At 50.1% G+C, this 24,738-nt stretch overlaps 3 protein-coding genes across 10 annotated transcripts in view; 1 reads left to right on the plus strand and 2 right to left on the minus strand.

Moving 5' to 3' along the window:
• UROS (uroporphyrinogen III synthase) overlaps positions 1-3,137 on the minus strand; it is a 34,834-nt gene extending 31,697 nt beyond the window's left edge. For 3 of the 7 annotated variants that reach the window (XR_009404032.1, XM_059398796.1, XM_059398795.1), the window contains exon 1: positions 2,485-2,655. Coding sequence is in view for 4 of the 7 variants with exons in the window: in XM_059398796.1 (XP_059254779.1) it covers positions 2,485-2,509 (25 nt within the window). In the remaining 3 variants the exon portion in view is untranslated. The other 4 variants (XM_059398797.1, XM_059398799.1, XM_059398798.1 and 1 more) reach the window with 4 other exon arrangements.
• An 82-nt stretch (positions 3,138-3,219) lies between these two features.
• On the plus strand, positions 3,220-17,463 carry BCCIP (BRCA2 and CDKN1A interacting protein). Its single transcript, XM_059398794.1, has 7 exons — positions 3,220-3,387; positions 7,351-7,425; positions 8,101-8,181; positions 12,487-12,576; positions 13,661-13,848; positions 15,343-15,517; positions 16,985-17,463. Exons 1-7 carry the CDS (start codon positions 3,220-3,222, stop codon positions 17,153-17,155), a joined length of 948 nt encoding a protein of 315 aa, XP_059254777.1. The 3' UTR covers positions 17,156-17,463.
• The window catches only part of DHX32 (DEAH-box helicase 32 (putative)), a 56,202-nt gene continuing 48,634 nt past the window's right edge, over positions 17,171-24,738 (minus strand). For both annotated transcript variants that reach the window (XM_059398789.1, XM_059398788.1), the window contains exons 8-12: positions 22,940-23,131; positions 22,159-22,308; positions 19,946-20,133; positions 18,864-19,045; positions 17,171-17,767 (exon numbers count right to left, since the gene is read on the minus strand). In XM_059398789.1, coding sequence (XP_059254772.1) covers positions 17,596-17,767; positions 18,864-19,045; positions 19,946-20,133; positions 22,159-22,308; positions 22,940-23,131 — 884 coding nt within the window. In that variant the 3' untranslated portion in view covers positions 17,171-17,595. The remainder of the gene's footprint in view (positions 17,768-18,863; positions 19,046-19,945; positions 20,134-22,158; positions 22,309-22,939; positions 23,132-24,738) is intronic.

A 24,738-nucleotide genomic window follows, 5' to 3' on the forward strand; every position in this document is an offset into this window, starting at 1 on the left:
AGAGTCGTAGGGCTGGACCTCTCATGACCTCATTTAATCTTTATGACCTCTTTTTTCTCCTTCTTCCTTTTACCACCCCCCCCCCCAGCAGGTACCATGCCCAACATGAGGCTTAAACTGATGACCCTGAATTAAAGTCATGCTCAACCAGTCAGGCATGACCCTTCATTGCCTCTTCAAAGGCTCTATATCCAAATAAAGTCCCATCGGGGATTACGGCTTCGATCTAAGGAATTTGGGGGGGACACAAGATAACCATAACTTAATGCAGAAAGTCCTGTTGCTCTTCCAGCAGTAACAACCACTGCTTCCCCCCCCCCCTTTTTAAGGTTTTATTTATTTATTAGGGAGGGAGGGAGGGAGAAAAAGCACAGGCAGGGGGAATAGCAGAGCGAGAAGCAGGCTCCCCACTTAGCAAGCAGCCCAGTGAGGAACTTGATCCTAGGACTCTGTGATCATGACCTGAGCCAAAGGCAGATGCTTAACCAACTGAGCCATCCAGGGGTTCCAAGAGCTGCCCTTTTAGTGAGCATTTACTCTGAGCAATTTATGGGGCTAAGCATTTTACGTTGCAGGATCTCAATCCTCTTTTAAACCAGAAAGGGTAGGTATTATTATCCTTCTTCCACAGAAGTGGAAACCAAAACTCCGATGTGCCCAAGTTCACACAGCACACTGAGTGGCAGGGGTAGGATTTAATCCCAGTCTGAAGCCCGTGCCCATTCCCTAAGCACTCGCACCACTTCTGAATTCCTGTAAGACATTCTATGCTACTTCACACTCTGACCATTGGCTCCACACTGGGAGCTAATCTGAGGACACAAAGTGAGGTTTTTCCCTTGATCTTTTCTCAAAGCAATACATGTTCCCTGGAAAATTTGCAAACTACAAAAAAGTACAGTCCTTCAAAAAAAAAAAAAAAACAAACACAGAAAGAATTACCGTATGATCCAACAGTTCCACTTCTGGGTATACACACCCCAAAATGTAAAAGCAGAGACTTAATCAGGTATTTGTACATCCAAGTTCACAGCAGTGTTATTCACAATAGTCAAAAAGTAGAAGCAACCCAAGCACCCACCAATGGACGAATGGATAGACAAAATGAGATATATATATGTATAACAGATTATCATTCAGCCTTAAAAAGTAAATTCTGACACATGCTACAACATGGATGAACCATGAGGAGTTTATGCTAAGTGAAATAAGCAATCACAGAAAAAATACTACAAGATTCCCCTAAAGGAGTCAAATTCATAGAGACGGAGAACAGAATCATGGTTTCCAGGGACCGGGCAAGGAGGAAACGGGAGTTATTGTTTGACAGAGTTCTAGTTTTGCAAGATGAAGAAGGTCTGGGAACGGGTGATGGTTGTTGCATAACAAAGTCAATATCCTTGATGCCAGTAAACTGTATATTTAGAAATGATTAATATGATAAATTTTGTTATGTTTCTTTTACTACAAGAAAGTAGTAAAAGAAACGGAAAACATTATCCATGATGCCTGAATGCAACTCTGTTGATAGGCTGGCCCTGTGCCTTTGAGTCTTTTTTAAATTCTAGCCGTATGGTATCTCTTTTTATTTATTTATTTATTTTTAACAGCTTCCTGTCTTGTACATTTCAGAAAAATGTTTTTAGGTAGTTGTGTTTGTGGATGGAAAGGGGGCATTTTAAGTTATCCCATCAGAAGTGAATCCCTGAATGCATGTCTATCAATATCCAGGCTGTGGCCTGGTAGCAGAGACTCTAAGGAACGATGAAACCACAGAACACAATCATGGGGCTCCAGGGACCCTCACCTTATCCTGACTACACTTCCTACTGCTGAAGGATCACTGAGCTTTTCAGGCTTCTGCTTAAACCTCTGGGAAGCAGCCCCCTCACTATAAGGTGCAGCTCCTTCCATATTTAGAATTAGAGGTATCCAACCTACTTTTCTAATTTTACAGAGGAAAAAAACAAAACAAAACAAAACCATAGGCCTCCTTCTTAGATACCTGATTTCTTCTAATTAAGGACTTTCCTTCCAAATAGCCTTTACAATGAATAGCTGCATACTGGTAGCCCGTGAGATAAACCTGACTGGGGACTAAGTTTTATTTGGCACAGGTGTTACAAATCGGGATCGATCTTGTCGAACTCCAGGATCTCTTGAAGTATAAAGACCTGACGGCACTGGGACAGCAAGTCCCCTCCGCCACAACTGGCTGCTGCAGCCACAACTGGCTGCTGCACTGTCTATCTGACCACAGTCCCCTCCACTCTGGTCTCTCAAACAAAGAAGGCTCTGCTCCGTAGTTCCGATTTCCCCCCAATGGACCTGAAGCATTTAAGGTTATTGCCTATCTTAAAGTTTGTCAAGAAATGAGCTTAAAGAGCGTCGGTTGGGGGCAGGGCTTCGGTGAGATTCATTCAACCGCGGACCAGACCACGCTACCGACGGTGCTGGGGGACCCAAGCCCGGCCTTGCAGGTACCTGCGCGAGCTTGACGACCTGCCATCCGCGTTCGGTCGCTGCCCCGGGGCCACGGCCCCCGCCCTGACCAGCAGCGGCCTCGGGGTTCCGCTCCCCACTCGTCACGCTCTGGCTGGCGCCACAGGCTAGCCTTGCGCGTCCGCGGGGCTCAGTGTCATCGTCGGCCCGTGGGCGGCGACACCTACCTCGCCGGGCTGCGGGGGCCAGAAAGGGTACGCGCTGGGCCAGTTCCCAGCACTCGGGGGGCGCCCGATCGGGGGCGGTATCTCGCGGTGCAGATGAATCCGCAGTGCCTCGACGGGACAGAGGAACTGGGTGGGCGGCCCCCTCACCACGTGGTCTCCGCTGCCATGGAGACAGCCAACGCGCAGCCACGCGGCCTCCGGCGGGAGACCAGGGGTCCCCGAAGCCGAGCGGCTCACAGCTGGAGCGCGCGCATGCGCAGACAGCCAGGCCCGGGGAGGGCGGGCCCAGATGGATCGAACCACTGAGCGAAGGGGAGCGGGAGCGTTGGTAGGAATCAGGGAGGATGGAGAGGGGGGAAGAAAATGGCAAATGGGACCTGAAACTTGACTTGACTCTTAGGCATCACGGCCGTGGAATCCATCAGGGGCCCTGGACTGACGCCGACTCAGCGGCGAGGCTGTCCGTCGTCTGACACCCGCCGCGGCTTGTGTGGGCGTGTCCGGAAGGGCGGGCTCGTGGCAGTTGCGCAGGCGCAGTGAGGCCGGCAACATGGCGTCCAGGCCCAAGCGGCGTGCGGTGGGAAGTGGGCTTCCGCAAGCCCCAGGCGTCCCGGTCCACCGCGGCGAGGAAGAAGAGGAAGATGAAGTGGAGGATGAGGACGAAGACGATGAAGACGGTGACGAAGAAGAGGATGAAGACGACGAGAGCATCCACGAGGTGAGAAAACACGCGGCCCCAGTTTCGTTTGTGTCTGGGAGAAAAGTTTCTGGCGGCCAGAGCCGTGTGGTGAGTGAGCTGCTCGGAGGAGCGACTGCCGGTACCTCGGGGTCTGAGCAGAAACTGGGATGATAGAGTGCCCTGCTCGGGTTCCACCCGAGTCTCACACATGCCGCCACTGGAGTTCTTACCACTGTTTTCACAAGTCCTACCCCGCGGGCTCGGCCCCTCCCACCTCTCCGGGAACGCCCGCCGCTGCCCTTTTCTCGGTGGCTTTTTGTAAAAGCCCCAGATCCGCACAGCAAGGGCTGCAGTTTAGTCTCCGCCCAGCCTGCAGCCAGGTGCTTGTTGCTGCCTCACTCTCCGCGGCCCTCTTTCCGTTGTGCGAAGGCCGCCTCGGTCCGCCTTGTCGAGAGTCTCCCCGGTGCTCCTCGTCGATGCTGCGGTGTTTTCCCGTCCTTCCGAGAGCCGGGCTCAGCTGTATCTTCGGCCTCCCGGCAACTGCCCCTGCCCCACGCACTGACCCTGGAGATGGGTTCTTAGAAAACCGGGATCCTTTTTTCCAGCATATCTCCTACCATACTGCTTGGCCTTGCAGGTGCTTAATATTTGTTGAATGAATTATCAGGACTGAATGATCCTTCAGAGCACTGTGTGCCCAGTAGGTACCTTCATGGGTTCAAAGCAGAATTTGCAACTCATGCTCCAGCTCCTAATCTTTGCCATTTCTGTAAATGGTTCCCGTATTCGCTAAGTTGCTCAAACCACAAACCCGGTAACTAACTTTAATTCCTCCCTTTTTGCATCTTATATCCCACAGTCTGTCAATAAATCTGTTAGCTCTACCTTCGTACCCAGACACTTTTCATCATGGATTCTCCAACAGACTCAGTACCTGCTTCCATCGTAGCTTGGCTGGACTCCTGTAGTCACTTAAGTGGCTTGCTCTCGTCCATTCTTGTTCCTGTACCATCTCTACACCCGCAGCCAGAGAGATCTTTTTATTTCATTTTATTATACGATATCAGGAATGCTAAATACCGTACTTTGAAGTTTATTTTTTAGTAACCTCTAAGGCCAGTGTGGGGCTCAAATGCACAAACAGGAGTCACGTGCTTTTCCTACTGAGCCGGCCCGGTGCCTCCAGAGAGATCTTTTTTAAAATGTAGGTCTGTTCTCTTTTCCCTGTTCAGAACAGCCCATTGACTTTTCATTTTATTTATAAGAAAATCCAAAGACCTCCTGGTTGATGGACAGAAAGGTAGCTAATGTGGCCACAACAGAATAAGCAAGAGAAACTGAGGGGAAGTCAAATCCGTTATAATCATGATTTAGGCTTAGGGCTCAGACTGGCGTGGGTATATGGTAAATCTTTTGAACAGAACTTTCCCTTAGAAATCAGCTCTTGACTTTGGCCCCTTACCTTGAATGTGATCTCACCTTTTTTCACTTAGAACTTTAATGGGCTCTTTTGCTAATTTTGGATTACAGAAATCAGAGTTTTCGTTGACATGGATAGTCTGTCCCACTCCAGTGATTAAAAATTAGTGTGAGGGGGCATCTGGGTGGCTCAGTTGGCTGCCTACCTTCAGCTCAGGTCATGATCCCAGGACTCTGGGATCAAGCCCTGCATCGGGCTCCCTGCTAATCAGAGAGCCTGCTTCTTGGCCTCCCTCTCCCTTTGCTGCTCTGCCTACTTGTTCTCTCTCTCTCTCTCAAATAAATAAAAAATTAAAAAAAAATAGTGTGAGAATGGTCATTGACTGTAGTGTAAGAAAACAGGCATGTGTACTGTTGGTGGGAGTATAATTTGCAATGTCTTCGGAGGGCAACTTGACAGTAATTGTCAAAACTAAAAATGTGCACATCTCCTGATACAGTAATTGAATGGAAAGAATTTATTCTTCAGTCTTAATAATAATGTTCCCAGGCTTTGTGCACATTGTATTAACTCATTCAATTAATTAATTAATTTTTTAAAAAGATTTTATTTATTTCACAGAGAGAGATCACAAGCAGGCAGAGAGGCAGGCAGAGAGAGAGGAGGAAGCAGGCTCCCTGCTCAGCAGAGAGCCCGATGCGGGGCTCGATCCCAGGACACTGAGATCATGACCTGAGCCGAAGGCAGCAGACTAACCCACTGAGCCAGCCAGGCGCCCCTCATTTAATTTTTTAAAAAAGATTTTATTTGACAGAGAGAGGGAGATCACAAGTAGGCAGTGGAGCGGGGAGGAAGCAGGCTCTCTGCTAAGTAGAGATGCGGGCTCAATCCCAGGACCCTGAGACCATGACCCAAGCCAAGCCGAAGGTAGAGGCTTAACCCATTGAGCCACCCAGGCGCCCCAAGTCGTTTAATATTTACATCAACCTTCTGAAGTTAAGAGTTATCACCATTTAAGACAGGATACACAGCAGGTTAAGTGAAGACAGTCTGTGTAGTGTAGTCTCTGTAGGGGAAAAAAACAGGAAATAAATTTGATTATATGTCGAAAACCCCTTGAAAGATTAACTTAACTACTGATAGTAACCTCTGAAGAGGAGGAGTTGGGGGGTGGGTAATAAGACTACCAACCTGTAATCTCTGGTCTCTTGTAGTGTTTACCGGTGAAATGTATTACTTTTTTTTATTTATTTATCAGAGAGAGAGAAGGGGAGAGAGCGAGCACAGGCAGACAGAATGGCAGGCAGAGGCAGAGGGAGAAGCAGGCTCCCCGCGGAGCAAGGAGCCCAATGCGGGACTCGATCCCAGGACGCTGGGATCATGACCTGAGCCGAAGGCAGCTGCTTAACCAACTGAGCCACCCAGGCGTCCCTGTATTACTTTTTTGACTGAAGAAATTCTTAGGGCTTTCAGGGCCATTCCCTACACTCGGTGGACCCTGATTATTTATTCGAATGGGGCTTTTAGTTTCTGAGATGTTCACTCACCCACAGCTCATTACCGTGATGAATGAATCTATGAGAATTATAGTTGAAATTCAAAATCTGCCTTAGGGATGCTATGTATATAAGGAAGGAAATGCATGCGTGTGTGTGTGTGAAGTCTGATTTAGAAACAGGGTGATTGGCTTTGCGGCAACAGGCAGAAAGGGGATAGAAAGTAGATAGGAGAACTTCAAGACATAGGTCAGAGTATTGAAACGATGAGAAGAAAAGCACTAGGCATGTTAAGTTCTTGTGGCCATGTGGTTAGGACTCTTTCTTGTGTGTAACAGTGACCCTTGGAAGGGAGCTTCAGAAGATGGGGGTTGGAGGTAAGGATGCAAGCGTACCCTGGACCTCCGAGGGCAGGAAGGGGCTGGGACCTTGAGCCTAGAATGCTGTGGAGAACCTGAGACATCTTTACATATTTTTTCTCTGCTTTATTGCTCTTTGTTCCATTCAAAATACTTGGTTGTTTTTCTGTTTCTTCTCCATAAAGCAGAGAATAGAAAATGCCAACAGCTTCTTTGGTGCAAAAAGGTGGTTTTATTGAAGCAGAAGGACAAGGACCTGTGGGCAGAAAGAGCAGCGCTGGTCCTGAGGAGTGGCACATTATATACTTTCAAGTTGGGAGGGGGTTAGGGATATACTGAGGCTCTCAGGAATTTTGGAAGCAAGGTTTCCAGGACCTTGCGGGGGCTAACTGTTGTTGGGAAAAGGCCATTTATTGCCGTCTAATAAAACCTGAGTCACGATACCCTTCAGATGTATATCTGTGGGTCATATGCGATTGCCAATGTGTATCTTGGAGAGGGAGGGTAGAGATAAAGTTTCGGAAGGAATTTTTATATGATAAAGTAGATTTACAGGATTCTGGGGTTTGGGCTAAGATTGCCTGTTGCTCTTAGCAAAGTATTAAGGCAGTTGAGTCCCTAGAGGGATGTCACTCTGCCTGTTTCAAGGACTTGTTAGTAGGCTGTAGGAAGTAAGGAAATTTAATAATTTTTGTCTGCCTTTGTTTCCCCTCATCATTATTTACAGGAAGTGAATGTTGAGTTTGAAGCTTATTCCATCTCCGATAAGGATTATGACGGAATTAAGAAGTTACTACAGCAGGTATGGTCTTTACCCCTCTGCACAAATCTCTTAGAAAATCCAGGCCATTCCACACAAGCTAGGTCAGATTTCCTCCTTTATTTTAGAATTCCCTCTACCCTGCAGAGAAGGAAGGACAGTTTCTCTTTTCTTCTCCCGCTAACTCCCCGGTTGAGCCTCCAATTCATATGTTAATAAGTGCCCTGTGTCCTAAAATACCTTCCTTTTCATGTGCTAATTATTTGACCTACTCGACTGGTTTTCACTCCTATCTCAGCTTTGTGGGGCTGGAGAATTCTTCCGAAGTCCTATCAGAATTCTTCCGAAGTCCTATCGCTGAGTGCACCAGCTGGTGCTGCGGAATCGGGCTTGCTGCTTCTACACAGTCCTCACCCCTGTACGGTGGCTTTGGTCTTATCCTTCAGAGCTTCCAGTGTCCAGGCACCACATTCTTTGGCCTTTTGTCCGTCCTTCTCCTCCCCTCCCCCACACGTCCTGTCTTACCCCTGACTGTCCCTTCAGTTTGATTTCCTTGAGTTTGATTTTTCTGGGCTTTTCTTTTCCTCCTGGAATCGCTCTTTTGAGGTGTCTTTTTCATCATTGATATTTTGTTGTTTGAGTATGGATATTAGAAGTTTTATTAAAAATTATGATTTGATTTTCATTTAAAATAAGTTTTATTTTCCCTCCTCTTAGCTTTTCCTGAAGGCTCCTGTGAACACGTCAGAACTAACGGATCTCTTAATTCAACAGAATCACATTGGGAGTGTGATAAAGGTAAGCGGGACAGTTATGTTTGTTCTGATTAAATTTTTTTTTGTCCTGTTAAGATCCTCCTGATGTTTAGCTGGTAGGCCAGGAGCTCAAACTGGAAAGAGGTGTCACTGGAGGAAGGGAGACTGGTTGGAAAGCCATTCCAGTAATTTCCAAGATTACTGAGTGTAGGAATCCTGGGGCTGGCAATGGATAGCAAGAGAAGGGAGCTATTTGGGAGATGAGGTATGATGGGGCGTAGTGAGTGACTGGTCTGACTGAGGGGAAAGGAGTCCAGGGTGGCTCCCACGTGTCTGGCTCCTACAACCAAGATAGCAAACATGGAGGATGAGGGGTCAGGAAGCAGCGTGGGTTTGGGTGTGCACTTGTTGAGTTTGATTAGCAGGTGATACATACTGGGGAGGTGGGGGCAGCGAGCGGCTGGATTTGGGCCATCTCAGCGGATGGATGGTTTACCCAGGGAGGGTGGGGTCGGACACTGCTGATAGCAGTGTCCCCCCTTACTTGGGGAAGTAAGTCTATGGCGGAGTCTGCAAAGGAGCCATGTTAGGGGCTACGGGGGGCCATGCTGGTGGCCATGCTGGGGGCAGGGGTGACCTGGGAGGAAGTGGCTTAAGCACCAGAGGGAGCTTTTGGAGGAGGCACAGCAGGAGGGTGAGTCCTGCCCCTGCTGCTCCTGATGATGCTGTTGGTTTTCTCTCTGGGCCTCCTGCCCTCGGTTTAGTGTCCTAGGATAGCAACGGTCCCTTCTTTGGGTTTTTTGGACACGGCTCAGTGAGGGCAACTCCTGCCTGCTCCATGTCACGTTAGCTAGAGAGGGTCAGTGGGGGGCCAGAGGATTCACTTTCAAGATGGCTTACTCACGTGACCAGCAGGTTGGTGCTGGCTGTCCACGGGGAGCCCCGCAGGGACTGGGCGCCAGCGGCCTCTGTTCCTCCGCGGGGCGGGCCCCTCGACACAGTGGCTGGGTTCCAGGAGCAAGCAGCCCCAAAGAACCAAGCACAAGTGCACAGCATTGTATTTCCGCTGTCTTCGTAATCAGACATGAAGGTCTGCACAGGCTCGAGGGGAGAGGGACGGACCCCACCACTCGGAGGGAGGAGGGACAAAGTTCTTTGTCAGAACGTGGAGCTGGAGCTGGAGCGGTCATCTATGGAAAATAGAATCTGCCACAGTGACCTTGGTCCATTTCCGCATCCATCTCTGGAAATGAGGGTGGTCCTGGTCCCTGTTCGTGCGGTGGCCGGGGTTCGGAAGCAGCAGGAGTTGCTGAGCGCAGGGCGCTCCGAGCCTCGGGGCATGGTGAGTGCTGGAGGGACAGCACCCACGCTTGGTCTCCTCCCGGCCTGCCCCGGCCCCGCACTGTCTGCGTCACGGTGCAAAAGCAGTGGCCCTTCAGTCTGAAGCTCGTGCTCACCGCCGCACCTTGAGCCACCTCCTTTGTTGTCAGAGCCGCAGGTCTCGAGAAAGTTGGCATTCGCAGCCTCTGCCTCCTCTCCTCAACACCCCGATCTGGCTCTTCGCACCAGTACTCCCTTGAGGTTCTGGAACTGTTGGATAGGGTCATTAGTATCCTTGTTGCTAAACCTCATGGCGTGAAATGTCAGAGTGAAGGGAGTAGCACCACTAGTAGCTTTTATTAGAGCATGGGAGAAGCAGGCCCCTTTTCACCAAACACGTGTCCTCTCCAGCCGATGGTGTCTGTAGGCAGGCTGAGCACACTGACTCCATCTTGTTCGTGCTCGTGCCGGGACCTCCTGTGGGCTCTGTGCTCTGGGCCCCAGGGAGGCTAACGCATGCCCTGACCAGAATGCGGGGAGGCTTGTTCTGATCTTCCCTAAAGAGGCCCCACCTTAGATAAGTACCCTGAGACCTCCCCACGGTGCCCCGGGCTCCAGGAGAGCTGCAGGGTGAGTCCTGGGCAGCGTGGAGAGCAGCTACATAGCTCCGGGGTCGTGTATCCACGCGATCCCTCTGTCACTGACAGCCTGAGTGAGAATGGTGCGGCATGGCCGGCTTCAGTTTTCCGCCCTAGGTGCCTCCTCAGTGTGGAGGAGTCGTGACTGACCCTCCTCCACCTTTTTTTTTTTTTTAAAGAATTTATTTATTTATTTGACAGAGATCACAAGCAAGCAGAGAGGCAGGCAGAGAGAGAGAGAGAGAGAGAGGAGAGAGAGGAGGAAGCAGGCTCCCTGCTGAGCAGAGAACCCAATATGGGCCTCGATCCCAGGACTCTGGGATCATGACCCGAGCTGAAGGCAGAGGCTTTAACCCACTGAGCCACCCAGGTGCCCTCTCTTCCACCTTCTAAACGTGTCCTAAGACCGTCCAGTAAGAAACTGTCACTTTTATTCTTGGACGAGCTTTGCTGTCAGCGGGGGGATTCGGTCTTCACTGGGACGATGACACAAATAACTTCACCGTGACAGTTGGCTTTTGGCTTCCACAGAGGTCCCAGCCACGGAGACTCTGTACGTAGGAGAGAGACTCCCCAGAACTTCCACCAGAGCCTCTGGGACTCTTGCAGAGAAGGCGGATCCTGGGGCTGTGGAGGGGAAGGGCAGGGGGAGGCCCCGAACTGCACCTGTGGGTTGTGTGGAGCGAGATTCCGATTCCGGGGTGGGGTGGGGTGGGAGGTGCGGTCGCTCAGGCCTGAAGTCCCCGGAACTGTGTTGAACCAAGAGGCTGGAGGGATGGGAGGGGTGAGGGAGGGGGTGTGGCAGGGGTGTGGCAGGGGGTGGTGAACGGATCACGCGGGCGGGGCTCTTGCTGCGGGGCAGGTGTTCATGGGTGAGGCTGATGGGACTGTGACCCCGACTCCACGGAGAGGCAGCCGCCTGCCGTGTTGCTTTGAGGGTTGGTCACTGGTTAAGGAGGACGGGGAGCGTGCCCTGGGGGATGCTCACTGCTTGTGAGCCAGTGACCATTTGGGGGGTTTCTTTTCTTTCTTTGTTTTCTTAACTAAGCTCTCTGCCCAGCCAACTCACAACCTTGAGATCAAGAGTCGCGTTCCCCTCCAGCTGAGCCAGCCCGGTGCCCCAGTTTGGGGGATTGCTTAGGATTCAGCACCCGGGGTCCCTTTTCCTCCCCTGGCGCTCTGCCGGTGCTGCGCGTATTTTGCTACAGTAGGTGGGAGACCTGTGAGGTGCAGGACGTCTGTCTCCCGTTTGCTCTTGAGGGACAGGGGCTGGTGGACGTGTTCTCTTCTCTCCATCTCCTTCTGAGCAGAGATGCCCTGGCGCTCTCACGCGTCACGTTTGTGTCCTGCCGCGTTACTGTCCTGCTCTGTCCGGGCCTCCTCTTGCTTCTGGCGCTTGCAGCGGCTCTCGTTTTGGCACACAGTTCCATTCCTCGGCCACCGCCCTTCCTTGTTCCGCAGGAAGAAACTGGTGGTCTTGAACGGCCTGGCTCAGCAGAGATATTGAGCCTGGCAGCCCCTTGGCCCAATCCCCTGTCAGTGGCTGTGCTGCCTTACATCCAGGAGCCACTTCCCCAGGTCTCTCCGGTGAGGCCAGGCCCCTTCAGCCACCGGCCTGACGTCCTGGCCGCCCAGAGCCGCCTAGAGCGCCCCTGCTCCTTCCGCTGTCCGGCTGGGAGCCAGTGGTGCTGCAGCGAGAGCTCGTGTCAGTCCCCTCTCGCGGGAGAGTGTCAGGGACACACTCGGGACACTTGTGGGTCCCTGCCGTCCCAGGTGCTGGGGACACAGTGAGAGTGCCCAGCCCGAACCAGCCTGGGCAGGCCACGTGGAGGAAGAGGTGGAAGGAGCGGGAAGGCCCAGGGCAGGGGCTATCAGTAGAGTCCGCAAGTTCACGTTGGAGCCCAGCATTTCATTTTTAGTTCTCTGCTCCTATTTCATTCCCGTTCTTGTCCTCTTTTCCTCTTCCGTTCGCGTGGTCGGAGGAAGTGGTGCTCAAGCGTTGTTCGCTCTCCCCGCTGCTCAGGACTGGTCTGCGCTCTGGGGGCGTGTGGGTGGAAGGCCCCCCGGAGGACCGAGCGGGGCTGGCCTGCGCCAGGTCACTGAGAAGGCAGGAGTGGTTGATCTCAAGAGGTTTTATCCCATCTGCTTTGGTAATATATTGAGAATCCAGCATAAAGAAAAGTTGGAGTAGGAAGCAGTCACCTGCATGTAGAAAGGGGGAGCAGAGCCGAGAGAGGTGAGCCAGTGGGGTCAAGGCCCACGGTCTTCTGTGCGCTGCTTCCCTGAGGCGATGGCAGCCGTGGAAAGTGTCTGAAAACTGCAGTGTGAGTTGGTGTTCTGCTTCCTCCCAACCAGACAGACAGTTTTCATTCTTTTTCTTTCTGAAATAGCAAACGGATGTTTCAGAAGACAGCGATGGCGATGTGGATGAAGAGGAGATTTTTGGATTCATAAGTCTTTTAAATCTAACCGAAAGAAAGGTTGGTTTCACTGGTGGCATCTGAGTACCTGTGCCTCAGACCCCAGTCACTTCTGTTCAGTGCATGGTGGTGGTGCTGTTGATCAGACCATGAAGTTAACAACAACAAGGATGTGTGCTTTTGTGAAGCCTTACGGTAATCTTGTTTTTAGGATTTTATTTAAGAGAGGGAGAGGGAGAAGCTGACTCCCTGCTGAGCAGGAAGCCTGACAGGGGGCTCGATGCCAGGACCCCGAGATCATGACCCGAGCCAAAGGCAGACACTTCATTGCCTGAGCCACTCAGGCGCCCCACTGTAATCTTTTTTTTAACATGAGAGTGTTTTTGTGCTGAATGATCTCTGTTGTGAAAGTCCTGGCTCCCTGGGGTGTAGAGAACCATCCAGAACTGGGGTCCTTGTGTTGGTATCAGCCCCGGAGCTGGTGGCTCTGCCGGCCTGCGGCTCTTCCCTTTCATCGTGAGGCTTTGTTGCTTCCTGCAGCAAGTTCTGACCTTCACTCATGTTTCCATTCATCTCTACTGACTCGCTGAATTTTTTTTTTTTTTTTTTTTTTTTATTTGACAGAGAGAGGCACAGGGAGAGAGGGAACAGAAGCAGGGGGAGTAGAAGAGGGAGAAGCAGGCTTCCCGCGAAGCAGGGAGCCCAATGCGGGACTTGATCCCAGAACTCTGGGATCATGACCGGACCTGAAGGTAGACGCTTAAGGACTGAGCCACCCAGGCGTCCCTCGATGAGTTTTAATAAAAAGGGGAAAACAGCTGTTTACTTTCATCAGAAGAAGTTCATATCAAACTTCACCTTCAGGTTTTTTGTGAACTTTCCAGTTATTCGCATCTGTCTTTACAAGACGGACTGGAATTGCTATTCTTGTGTGTGGTGTCTCGCTGTCACCACTGCTCGTGGGACCGTAAATAACCAGGTGTAGAGACTCTGAGAGATGCTTGAGCGGTCAGCCGGGAGGACAGGCGGGCTTTAAAGGAGGTGACAGGGGACTGCCCTCACGGTTCCATAGAAGGTGATAGCGCTCTGGTTTCTGCTCCTGGTGTGGCCTGTACCGAACAGCGACCTTGTCTTGGCTTCCTAGGGCACCCAGTGTGCTGAGCAGATTAAAGAGCTGATCCTGAGCTCCTGTGAGAAGAGCTGTGGGAAGGGCTTGGTGGAACAGCTGGATGCACATCTGAACGACACCTCCAAGCCTGTGGGCTTGCTCCTCAGCGAGAGGTTCATCAATGTCCCTCCTCAGATCGCGCTGCCCATGCATCAGCAGCTCCAGTAAGAGCCTGCGCTGTGTGCCTCTGCGCGGTGGCTGTGCTGGGGCGGGGGTGGGGCGGGGATGGGGCGGCGGGGGGTGGGGGGCTCCGTGCGGGGCTTTCAAGCCAGTGATGGCAGGAAGCGCGCCACCCGCCGTCTTGGCGGCCTTGTGGCTCCAGTGAGCAGAGGCCGCCTCCTCCCGGGGACATGTCCCTTGACAGCAGGCTCCTTTGTGATTTGTGACAGTATGAACAGTCTTACCAGGTGTGCGGGGTATAAACACAGATGAGTTTATATAGGCTTTTTACCCCCTACTGGTCTAAAGTTGTCATCCCCTTGCCAGATTTCTGTGACAGGGACACAGTGCCGAACAGTTAGTCCAGTAACAAACCGGTACAGCTCTTCAATTCCACTGGGATGTTTTGTAACGAAGGAGGCAGTAGTCCTGATACTGTGTCTCTCGTGTTTTGGGGTTTGCTGTTTTTACTTCTTTGTGGGTTTTTTTGTATTTTTAAAATGACCCTGAGATCATGACCTGAGCCGAAACCAAGAGTCAGAAGCTCAACAGACTGAGCCGCCCAGGTGCCCCTGTTGTACTTACTTAATGCAGGGGTTTTAGGTTTACATTTTAATTGTTAAGAAGAGCTAAGGACTGGGGTTGCCGTGCTTTGGGGTAGAGCAGGATGGAAATCCAGATGGACGCCCTTGCTCCGGAGTCGTGGTGCCGCGTGTCCGCTAGCCGGTGGTGAGCATGTAAGGACAGGCGAGCCTTCGGGGTTCCCACTGAATGGGTTCGTTGCTTTCTAGTTTTACTCTCAACCCTGCCCTCCCCCGATGCCCAGCTGCCGTTCTTCGGTTTGCTTTTTTCCCTTTTCCTGATTCACTGGCGCTCCTGTTTATTTGGTTTCACAGGAGGGTGATGTGCTTTCTTCAGGTCTTCTGTTAAAGAAAGCTGAAGTCTTTACATCTTTGATTAGCCAGATGCAGAGGGACATGCACAGTTTTCCAAAGGCTACGTTGCCACTCCATGGACTCCTCTAGAATCTAGGGGAATCTGTCCTGTCATGCCATTTCTGCAGTATGCCAAGACTCGTCATAGTTCTGGGCTCTAGTGGTTGGAGACTGGTCATCACATGCTCTAATGACATTGGTTGATGCTCTGTTAAACATTTGTTTTTAAAAATCCAGATTCTTACCTATTTTTAATATCTGTAGAGGCAGAGCAGTGATGTTGATAAATGTGAGACTTCGATTACTTGCTGTGTGTCCACAGCTCAGCATCGCCTGAGGGATACATCCCACTGCGTCCGTAAAACACGGCCATAGTCCATCACAGTGCAGGGGACCACATAGGTAAACTCATGGCTTTAGAAGTGTCCAGATCTGATCTCTGTCCATTAAGCCCGAGACAACAGACCTTCCCCTGCAGAGGCCTCACTGGTTTGCCCTGTGCTCTGGTTTGTGGATGGGTTTCACCGGGCTCAGCAGGCAGACCGTCTCTGTTCTACTTTGTAGGAAAGAACTAGCAGAGGCACACAAAACTAACAAGCCATGTGGGAAGTGTTACTTCTACCTTCTGATAAGCAAGACATTTGTGGAAGCTGGAAAAAACAATTCCAGAAAGAAAGGGAATAACCAAGAGAAAGAGGAATTAATGTTTGCCAATGCAGAGGAAGAATTTTTTTATGAGGTAAGACTGTCCTGTTTTCATCTATTTGTTTGAATGTAAACAAGGATTTTCTTGACAGCAGGCAGGAACGACTGTTCCCCGGTGTATGGCAGAGTGCTCGGAGGACGGCGGCCGTGTCCATGTTGCCGGCAGCTGGCGGCTGATGCATTCCCCATACCTAGTGCATTCCCCAGCAGGTTCGTCCCCAGCCCGCCAGCCCCCAGGGCAGAGCGTGGGAGGAGAAAAGCCATGAACGCTGAATGGTGATCAGGCACTCAACACGCTCACTAGAAGATCTATAATTCTAGAACCACTCTAAAGGGAGACGTTGGTCCTGGTTTACCGATGGGGGACCTTGAGTCTGAGGCAGATGAGAGCCATTATCTGAGGTCATGCAGGCGGTTAATGTGAAAGCTGGGGCAGGCCCTGGTCCCCAGTGGTGGCTTATATGGTTCTCTGTGCCCTGGGTCATGGATGTCCTCCCACTTATGGGATTCCTGGCACTTTCTTGCAGAAAGGTGGCTTGTGCCATGATGGACAACCAGATACCAGAGAATACCCTTTCTCACCCTGACCTGCTAAGTAAATCTGAGGGGTAACTGACTTTCCTGGATTAGAGAATATCGTTACTACTTTTCTTTCTTTCTTTTTTTTTTTTTTTAATTTAAGGTTTTATTTATTTGAGAGGGAGGGAGAGTAAGCACAAGCAGGATGAGCTGCCATGGGCGAGGGAGAAACAGACTCCTCTCTAAGCAGGGAGCTGCACATGGGCTATATCCCAGGACCCTGAGATCATGACCTGAGCCCAGGCAGATGCTTAACCGACTGAGGCCCCCAGGCGCCTGCATCTATCACTACTTTTTAAAAAGCCTTTGACTAAATACTGAAGTACCACAGGTTCAGCACTGCCCTTGTTTTTTAGGAAGTAAATAGTGAAAGTTAAATTTTTATGCCTGAGCACCCTCAGAGTGTTTCAGGGCAGGCTAGATGGGTTTTTTAAGACGGCCTGGTTATGCACACCTCCCCATTTTCACATGGCTTGATTCCAAGGGAGCAGCCCAGACAATGGGGAAACACCCGTGTTTGAAGACCATTCTTTTCATTAACTGTCAAATGTCGCAAGTCTTTATTTGACTTTTCTGTTGAAAGATTGAGAATTAAATGAGAATGAATATGAAAGAATATGAGGGACTTCAGAATTATAAACGCTTAGAAATGGTAGTAGCATAGGTCACTTAGCTGCTGTTCACCTCTTAGGACTGGGACAGTGCTCTCCATGCTTCTGTAGGTTAGAAATCTGGTAAGCATTTTGTAACTTCTACCTGCGTATCCTGTTTGAGCTTATTTCATTCCATGTTTGCTTCTGTTCACTATTATTTTCGTTGTTGTTCGCAGTCATTCTTAAACATGTCAAAGTATTCCTGGCTGCTGTGTAAATAAGTTTTGCCTTGAGGATGTCTGAATTTTTAACTTACATCTTTGGTTCAGAAAGCAGTCCTGAAGTTTAACTACTCAGTGCAGGAAGAGTGTGACACTCGTCTGGGAGGCAGGTGGTCCTTTGATGACGTCTCGATGAAGCCCTTGCGAACCGTGATGTTGATTCCAGGTGACAGGATGAATGAAATCATGGATAAACTGAAGGAGCATCTCTCTCTCTGACCCGTTTCCCATGGACAGTAATGGGGTGGTTTTGCGTTTGTAAAATTACCAGAAAACAGCTCAGATTTACTGAAAAAAAAAACCCAGACTTTATTCAGAGTAAGGTCCTCTACAAAAAAGTAGGGGTCTGTCACTTGTGTCTGTGACACATTTACAAAATAGCTTTTAAAAAAATTTGGTCAAATTATGATTGGTGGATTAACAGATTTTCCAGTAAGAAGGAAAACGTGGAGTCGTAATTTAAAGAACTCAATAAAAACTTCTATTTTTTATTTTTAAATAATACACAAAGTGTTACTTTTTCAAGACTCGTGTGGGGTGTGCTGTCCTTTTTCAAGTTGAATGTCTGCACCTCGCTGGTGAAACGACGTCAGGCCAGCTGGGGGGGGCAGGGGCGGGACTTCTTGCACATCTTGCTTTCCGTGGAAGGTTCTGAAGAGTCACTGGACGGTGCATCTCGGCTCAGTAGTCTCAGGGCACTTTTCACACATTTTCTGGTCCTTTTTCATTGTTGAAAGAGGGGAAAGGTGATCCATTACTTGGTGGAGAATCTCCTTACTTTCACTAGGAGGCAAGTTGCTGAAATAGTACGGTGGTGCCAGCTGCATAAATCTGTTGAAAACATAAAGGTGAGATTTTTTTTTTTCTTTTTTGGGGAGAGCTACAAACATTACATGTGGGAACTTCCACCCCGAAAGAATCTCATTGTAGACCTGGTGTTTAATTTGAACTCTTCTGTCTCCGTCTGCCTTTGCGGAGTAAATACTTCCTGTGGTTTTTTCATGTGGTTTTCATGGAACTAATCCAACTGCATTTCTAGAATATGTTGGCTTCTCTCGTGTTATGCCACACAGTGGGTGATGCCCAGCACAACACAGGAAAGGCCAATCAGGTGTTCCCGAGAGCTTTGGGTGGGTAAGAGGGGGGTGTCTTTGCCTGTGTGTCTTATTAACAAAAACCACTCCCTGTCCACCTTCTGTTTACTTTCGGTTCCTGCCCTGAACATCACTGTCCAGGCAGGAGTGCACGTGCAGGGGACCCACACCTGCAGTGGCACCGGGAGTCTGGTCTTCGTTCTCACTACTGCCCCTGTGGTTCACTCACTAGCCACGGAGTCATCCTTCAGAGTGTATGGAGAGGATGCTACTCCTGCTTAAGACTCTCGAGTCATCTTGTCCTGTGCTTCGGATAAATTCCAGGCCCTCACGTGGCCCACAAGCCCTGCACCTCTGGTACCCACCCGTCTCCCACCTCCCCTTCTCTGCTCTTCCCCACTAGCCCTGGTCTCAGTGGCACATCTCTTCTGAGAGGGGGATGAGCTCATTCCTCAAGGTCTGCACCTGCAAACACTATTTCTCTGCAGCTTTTCATATCTTTTAAGAGGCATTATGCTCTGTTCTGTAGTTCACTTTTTTTTTTTTTTTTAAAGTAATCTCTACACTCAACACGGGGCTCAAACTCATGACCCTGACCGGGATCAGGCATCACCTGCCCCACCGACAGTGCACCAGGAAGCCCCTCTGCGGGCTGTGATCCCAAAGAGAGGGGCATTTATGCACTCATTCGGAGAGACCTGCTGTAAGTAGGGACGCTCGGCAGAAATTGGAACTGGGGCCAGCGTAAGCTCACAGAAAATGTCCCAAGAGCCAAATGGGTCATTTGCTCAAGTATGAGTTGAAAAGAACTTCATTTTTTCTGTTCAACTCACAGTTCAGGAGAGATTTCTGAGGTAATCCTGATGTAGTTGTTCTCGGCTATGCTGAACTTGTGGAAGAGCACCCACTCTGGCAGCCTCTTGGTGACGGAGTAGCCGGATAGCGGGTGCAGCTGAGCGACCTGCTTGTGCGTCAGCATCAAGTAGTTACCCGACCCGTCCACGTCCCGTGCGATCTACCAGGCAGCGTTGGGGAAAAAAGATTTGTGTTAAGATGGAGATAATGGACAAAAATGTTTTCTTTAAAAAAACTCCACAAAGTGTTTTGTTCAAAATCGTGAAAATTACGTATCTGTCACGTATGTTTCCTATTTTCAGACCTAAAAAATAAGCCCCAAACAGGTTTTGCCCAGAACTTTGAGACAGTGACGACATTCCTAACGTCAGCAGTTTCAGGCAGTGCGTGAAGAGCGCGGCTGCAAAGGCGAACGTTTGGGCCGTGAACGCTGGCGTGGTACCTGCCACGTTCTGGGCCGCATGTTTTAGCTCAGTCAGTACAGTAACACTGATGGAGGAACCTTACTTTTTCTGTACATGATGAGGAAACTCATGTTAAAATGTCATTTTTTTCTCTGTTAAGATCACTTTAGAGTTTGCGAGGGAATACCACAGCTTCTCTGACCGCGACGTGAAGAACATGGCCGCCTCAGCGGTGTGCTTCAGTTGAGGCGGCTGCATAAGGAGGCAGCCTTCATTCGGGGGATGAAACAAATGAGACACTGCCTTTAGTTCTTGGCTGAGAGTTAGTGTCACCAGTTAAATGTGAGCTAATTCACAGAGCAGCTAGACGAGGGACTGACCTGAAGCTCGGCCACCGCGCGTGTTTTCCTAGCGTGCCCGCTGCATGAGAACAGGCCGCCTGTCCTTTTGGACAAAGTGAACATACTCTGGCTTAGCCCTTCAATTCCCTTGAGGGGAAGTATATTTAAATACTAAATCTTTAGTAACATAGAAGGTTTGTAGTTTTATTTAAAGTTACCACCAAAAAAGAATCCTAGGCAAGAGCTTCCAGACCGACCATCGCGGACAGGTGAGATTCGGGAAAGCCCACACTGAAGGCCGCCAGCCCCACTCACCTGCATGAAGTAGCCGGACAGAAGAGCCTTCTTTATGTTCAGAGCATTTTCCTTTGAGCCAAAAGCAGGTTCTGCACAGGGGAGCTCGATGCGCTTGACAATTTCCAAGAGTTCAGCTCGGATAACGTCGGCCATCCTCAGAGCACAGCAGTTGAGGAAGTAATCATGACACCACTTTTCAACACAGTCTGGAGGGAAAGAAGCAGAGCTGATGTGCTGTAAGCGGTGAGAGTCCAGACAGGACGGAGGGGTGATCTCTGTCCTCTGCACGCCTCTCCTAGAGCGGGACGTGAGCGGCGGGAAGGAGGCTGCAGGGACACGGGCTGCCTGGCGGGGCCTGCTCTGGCCGTGGGGGTTCTGGATGCCCACCGAACTGTGGGCACAGCATGTTCTAGTGCCGACCGGTGTGTCACCCTTCGTCAGCAGCTGTGAAGGGGACAGAGGAGGGGGTCTCTGATCAATATTTGTCTTTTGTCTCATGTACTAAGAGTGAGGATGTCCAGGGCCACGTTTACTCACCTTAGGAAGGTAAAGTGTACAGTACGAGTTCCCTTAAGCCATGAAAATATCTCAGTATAAGAAAAGGATCACTACTAGGCTGAGTGGGGAATTCTGTTAAGCTCACCTATCTGCTCTAGCTGCAAATTTTATATATGTGTTGTGTGGGTTTTTTTTTTTAAGATTTTTATTTATTTGACAGACACAGTGAGAGAGGGAACACAAGCAGGGGAAGTGGAGGAGGGAGAAGAGGCTTCCTGCCGAGCAGAGAGCCCAATGTGGGGCTCAATCCCAGCACCCTGGGATCATGACCTGAGTCAAAGGCAGACGCAGAATGACTGAGCCACCCAGGCACCCTCCAAATATATTAAAGTTCAGTCACCTGGTTAAGTTAACGCTTTCTTGCTACCTGTAGTTACTTAAGATGGACCTAGAGTTCTGCCTTGCGCTGGGAATGCATGTGGCCTTCACACAGCAAGCCGAAGACCCCGGGTGACCCTGTCCAGTATACTCAGACCTCCTCAGAGCAGAAAGAGCATGTACTTGGGCAAACAATGGCACCCACCCTCCTTGTTCTCAAAAGATGCCACCGGGGGCTCCTGGGTGGCTCAGTGGGTTAAGCCTCTGCCTTCGGCTCAGGTCATGATCCCAGGGGCCTGGGATCAAGTCCCGCATCGGGCTCTCTGCTCAGCAGGGAGCCTGCTTCTCCTCATCTCTCTGTCTCTCTGCCTACTTATAATCTCTCTCTCTGTCAAATAAATAAATAAAATCTTAAAAAAAAATAAATCTTAAAAAAAAAAAAAAAAAAAGATTTAAAAAGATGCCACCAAGCTCCCCCTATCCTTTCTGGCTCCACTGACTTGATCTTCTCAGCTCTAAAAAATTAACTCCTCGCTCTCTAATTCTACTGCTATGTGAACTGCTGTCATCTTTTCCAGCTCACTTTTCATCCTACCAGAGCAAAGGAGGTAAAAGATGCTTCGTGAGAATGACGGTTCCCTTGCAGGAAGGCAGCTCCTCGCTGGCTGCCTGTGAAGGCCCCAGCCTGTGCCCGCTGCTCTGCCCGTCCGCCCTCCAGGATCCACTTCCTGTCTTTAAAGCCAGGCAAGGGAGATTCAGGGAGAGGTGTTTCCGGTTCCCTTTCCCCTGGGTCCCTCTTGCGGAGATTCCTAGGAGATTCCTATGCTCGTTGTCGGTCAGCACCAGGACTTCTCAGCTTTTGCACACGCCTGCTCCCCACCTCCCCTCCCCTCCCCTCGGCCAAGCCCCAGTCCTGTTCTCTCCAGCCCCCTGGCAACCCGCTGACTCGTTCCTGGGATCTGGGGCCTGGTTGGCCGGTTTGGTTCCGAACGTCTGCATCCTCTCTTCGCCTGGGAGTGAATGTGGATGTTAGGGGAAGCACGAAGCACAGCTCTGACCCCGGGGCCCCTAGAGATGGCAGTTCCTTCCCCGACCCTGGGGGGTGGAAGCTGTGCCATGCAAGTCTCTGTGTCTCCACGTCATGTGCACTCAAGCTAGCTCCGAGGCAGGCCGGGCCGGGCGCTGGAGGTCTACACGCACAGACACGCGTGGCAGTGGGCGCGGTTGGGGTCTTAAGCGCCCGCCATTCCACCCCGGGTGACCAGCAAGGCTAGGGAAGGGTGAGGAACACCTCGGCTTTCTTTGAGGAAAGAAAAGTGGAAATGAGTTTCTCAGGGTCACAAGCATTCACTTACGTTCACTGGTAGAGTTCAGAGCTGTGTCTTGGTAGGCTTTGTAAATGTTGATGAGGGTAAAGTGATCTCCTTCAGGATGTAAAAACGTCTTCCAACGAGTCAAGGCAGCCTCCTCAGCTCCATGTGGCACATTAGAGAAGCAGTTGGGAGCTTTAACACACAAAAGGTCACGAGGTCAGCAAGAGGAGACCTGTGACCTGAACACAACACGCAAAGGGGAGGGGCTCACTGCTGTGTGTCTGGAACCGCGCGTGTCTACTTCCTTTAACAAACGCTATTCTTGCTCACTTAGAAATCAGATTTAGGGCGAGCTGTCATGTTTTAGTCCCTATTTATGTTTGCCTCTGTCAGGTGTAGTGCGAGTCCCTGCTGGTAGCACAGTCAGAACAGGCGGACACCCGGGGCCCGGAGCTGCTCAGAGGCCCCGCTGCAGCTTTAGGCCTGTGCTGCCAGTAAAAGAACACATTAAAACTGAAAGTAATTAGATGGGAAACAGCAACACATAAGTCTGTGAGGGAAGAACACTTCTAGTGACACATTTTTCTTTCCGTGTCTGATGAACAAATTCACTGGATTTGACTGATTTTTTTTATATTAAGATAATTCATCTTTCTACCTTTTAGATCTGTTAAAGTACTTCATTATCACTTGAAAGGGTTAAATGAATTGATCAAAGTCTCTGTTAGGTTCTTAAACTATTTCAGAAGGCTCTCGGCTCTTGCTTAACTCTAGAGCCAGGACAGACTGAGGACACAAAAGAGCGGCACTCCCCGAGGAGTACCTGTCACCATGGCGGCGATGGTCAGCATCTCCTCCACACAGTCAAATTCGCAGGACGCTAGGATAGACTTGGAGAGCTGAGGATCAAGAGGAAACTCCGACATGATGATCCCGAACTCCGAGAGGTTCCCATCATTGTCCAGTGCTGCCAGGTAATCCAGGTCTTCCAGGGCCTGCATCAGACTCTCCGGGGCTAGCAGAGGGAAAAAAATCATCACCGTCTCCTAGAAACAAGATGGTGTGACAAGTCTTGGACCTCCCCTCCCAAACAGTGGGCAAAAAACGGTCTGCGAGACCAAGGATGTCAGGCAGTGAAGGACTGTGATTCCTGAGAGGGGGATGCTAATGACGCGAGCGCCACGACTGCCCAGTGTAAGGCCTTGACAGTTTCCTGCTGCAGCGCCAGAAGGGGACCTGGTGGGGCCTGTTGGACTCCCGCGTCATGAAGACGGGGTGGAGGGCCCAGGGAGGCTCAGGTGGCCAGAGCTTGCAGGTGGGGTACCTGACAGGAGCCATATAGAGAGAAGATGCAGAAGATCCACGGAAGGTCTCAACTCATCAGCAGAGTGTGCAGAAGAAGCTGTGTCGGGTCCCAGAACCATCCAGGGGATTAGAGGGACAGTGCCAGCTGCTCTAGTGAGATCTAAGATAACCCCCATTTCTACCCACTGGACTGGGAAATCGCACAGTTCATGGGGCCCTGGGTAGGAGACATGGAAGGGAAAAGCCCCCACCTCCACCAACCTGATGTACACTCTCCGGTGTCAGCTAATGAATCTGAAAAGCAGGACCTGAAAGGATCATCCTGCAACCCAGGATAAAGGTCAAAAGTATAAGAATAAAAAATATCGGGCACCTGGGTGGCTCAGTGGGTTAAGCCTCTGCCTTCAGCTTGGGTCATGATCTTGGGGTCCTGGGATCGAGTCCTGCATCGGGCTCTCTGCTCAGCAGCAAGCCTGCTAACCCCCATCTCTCTGCCTGCCTCTCTGCCTACTTGTGATCTCTGTCAAATAAATAATCTTGAAAAAAAGAATAAAAAATATCTAATACCCATCACAGCAAAATGTACAATGTCTAGCATCCAATAAAACATGAGGCATGAAGAACAGAAAATACAGTCCCATAATAAGGAAAAAAATTAATCCACTGAAACTGACCCAGAAACTGGAGAGATGACAGAAATAGTAGGCAAGGATGTTCAAGAGTTACTTGTCAGCAGGCTGATTTGCTCCAGACCCGTATTTCTTCTTTAAGTTTATAGATCAGTAATGACGTGTTCATCATATATGCTAATCCCCACCAAAAAAGATAATCCATTTATTCAAAGCAAGGTACTCTTGGCCTTGCAGAATAAGATGAGATTAACAGTGTTTTTCACCTGTCCGGCAGGTGGTAGAGCAAAGCAGACCACACAAAGATGCAAAGCAGAGCGTTAAGCTGCTGCTGTGTTCCACCCCAGACAATGAAGGATTTCCGAGCACCCCCAGATCGCTTTCACTGTCTCAACTCCATCAGGTGCGCCCTGAGCAGGAGATGAACACGATGGGGACCCAAGGAGCAATTTTACCTACTTGTATCGGGAGTTCAATATAACAATAAAAATGACCTTACTTGCTGTTCAAACACTGACCGCTAAGCTACTTGTCAAAACTCAGGCAAAATGTGTAACTCCAAAGCCAGTCACCAACTCAGATTTGCTAGAACCCCTCCTTGCTAACAAGACACCATGAAAACACAGGGAAAAACCACAGCTGTTGGGGGAGAAATGGCTCGCTGATGCCAATGTGCAGTTCGCCAAGT

Source organism: Mustela nigripes, chromosome 4 (genome assembly GCF_022355385.1).
Source record: "Mustela nigripes isolate SB6536 chromosome 4, MUSNIG.SB6536, whole genome shotgun sequence".
Classification (NCBI taxonomy): Eukaryota; Metazoa; Chordata; class Mammalia; order Carnivora; family Mustelidae; genus Mustela; species Mustela nigripes.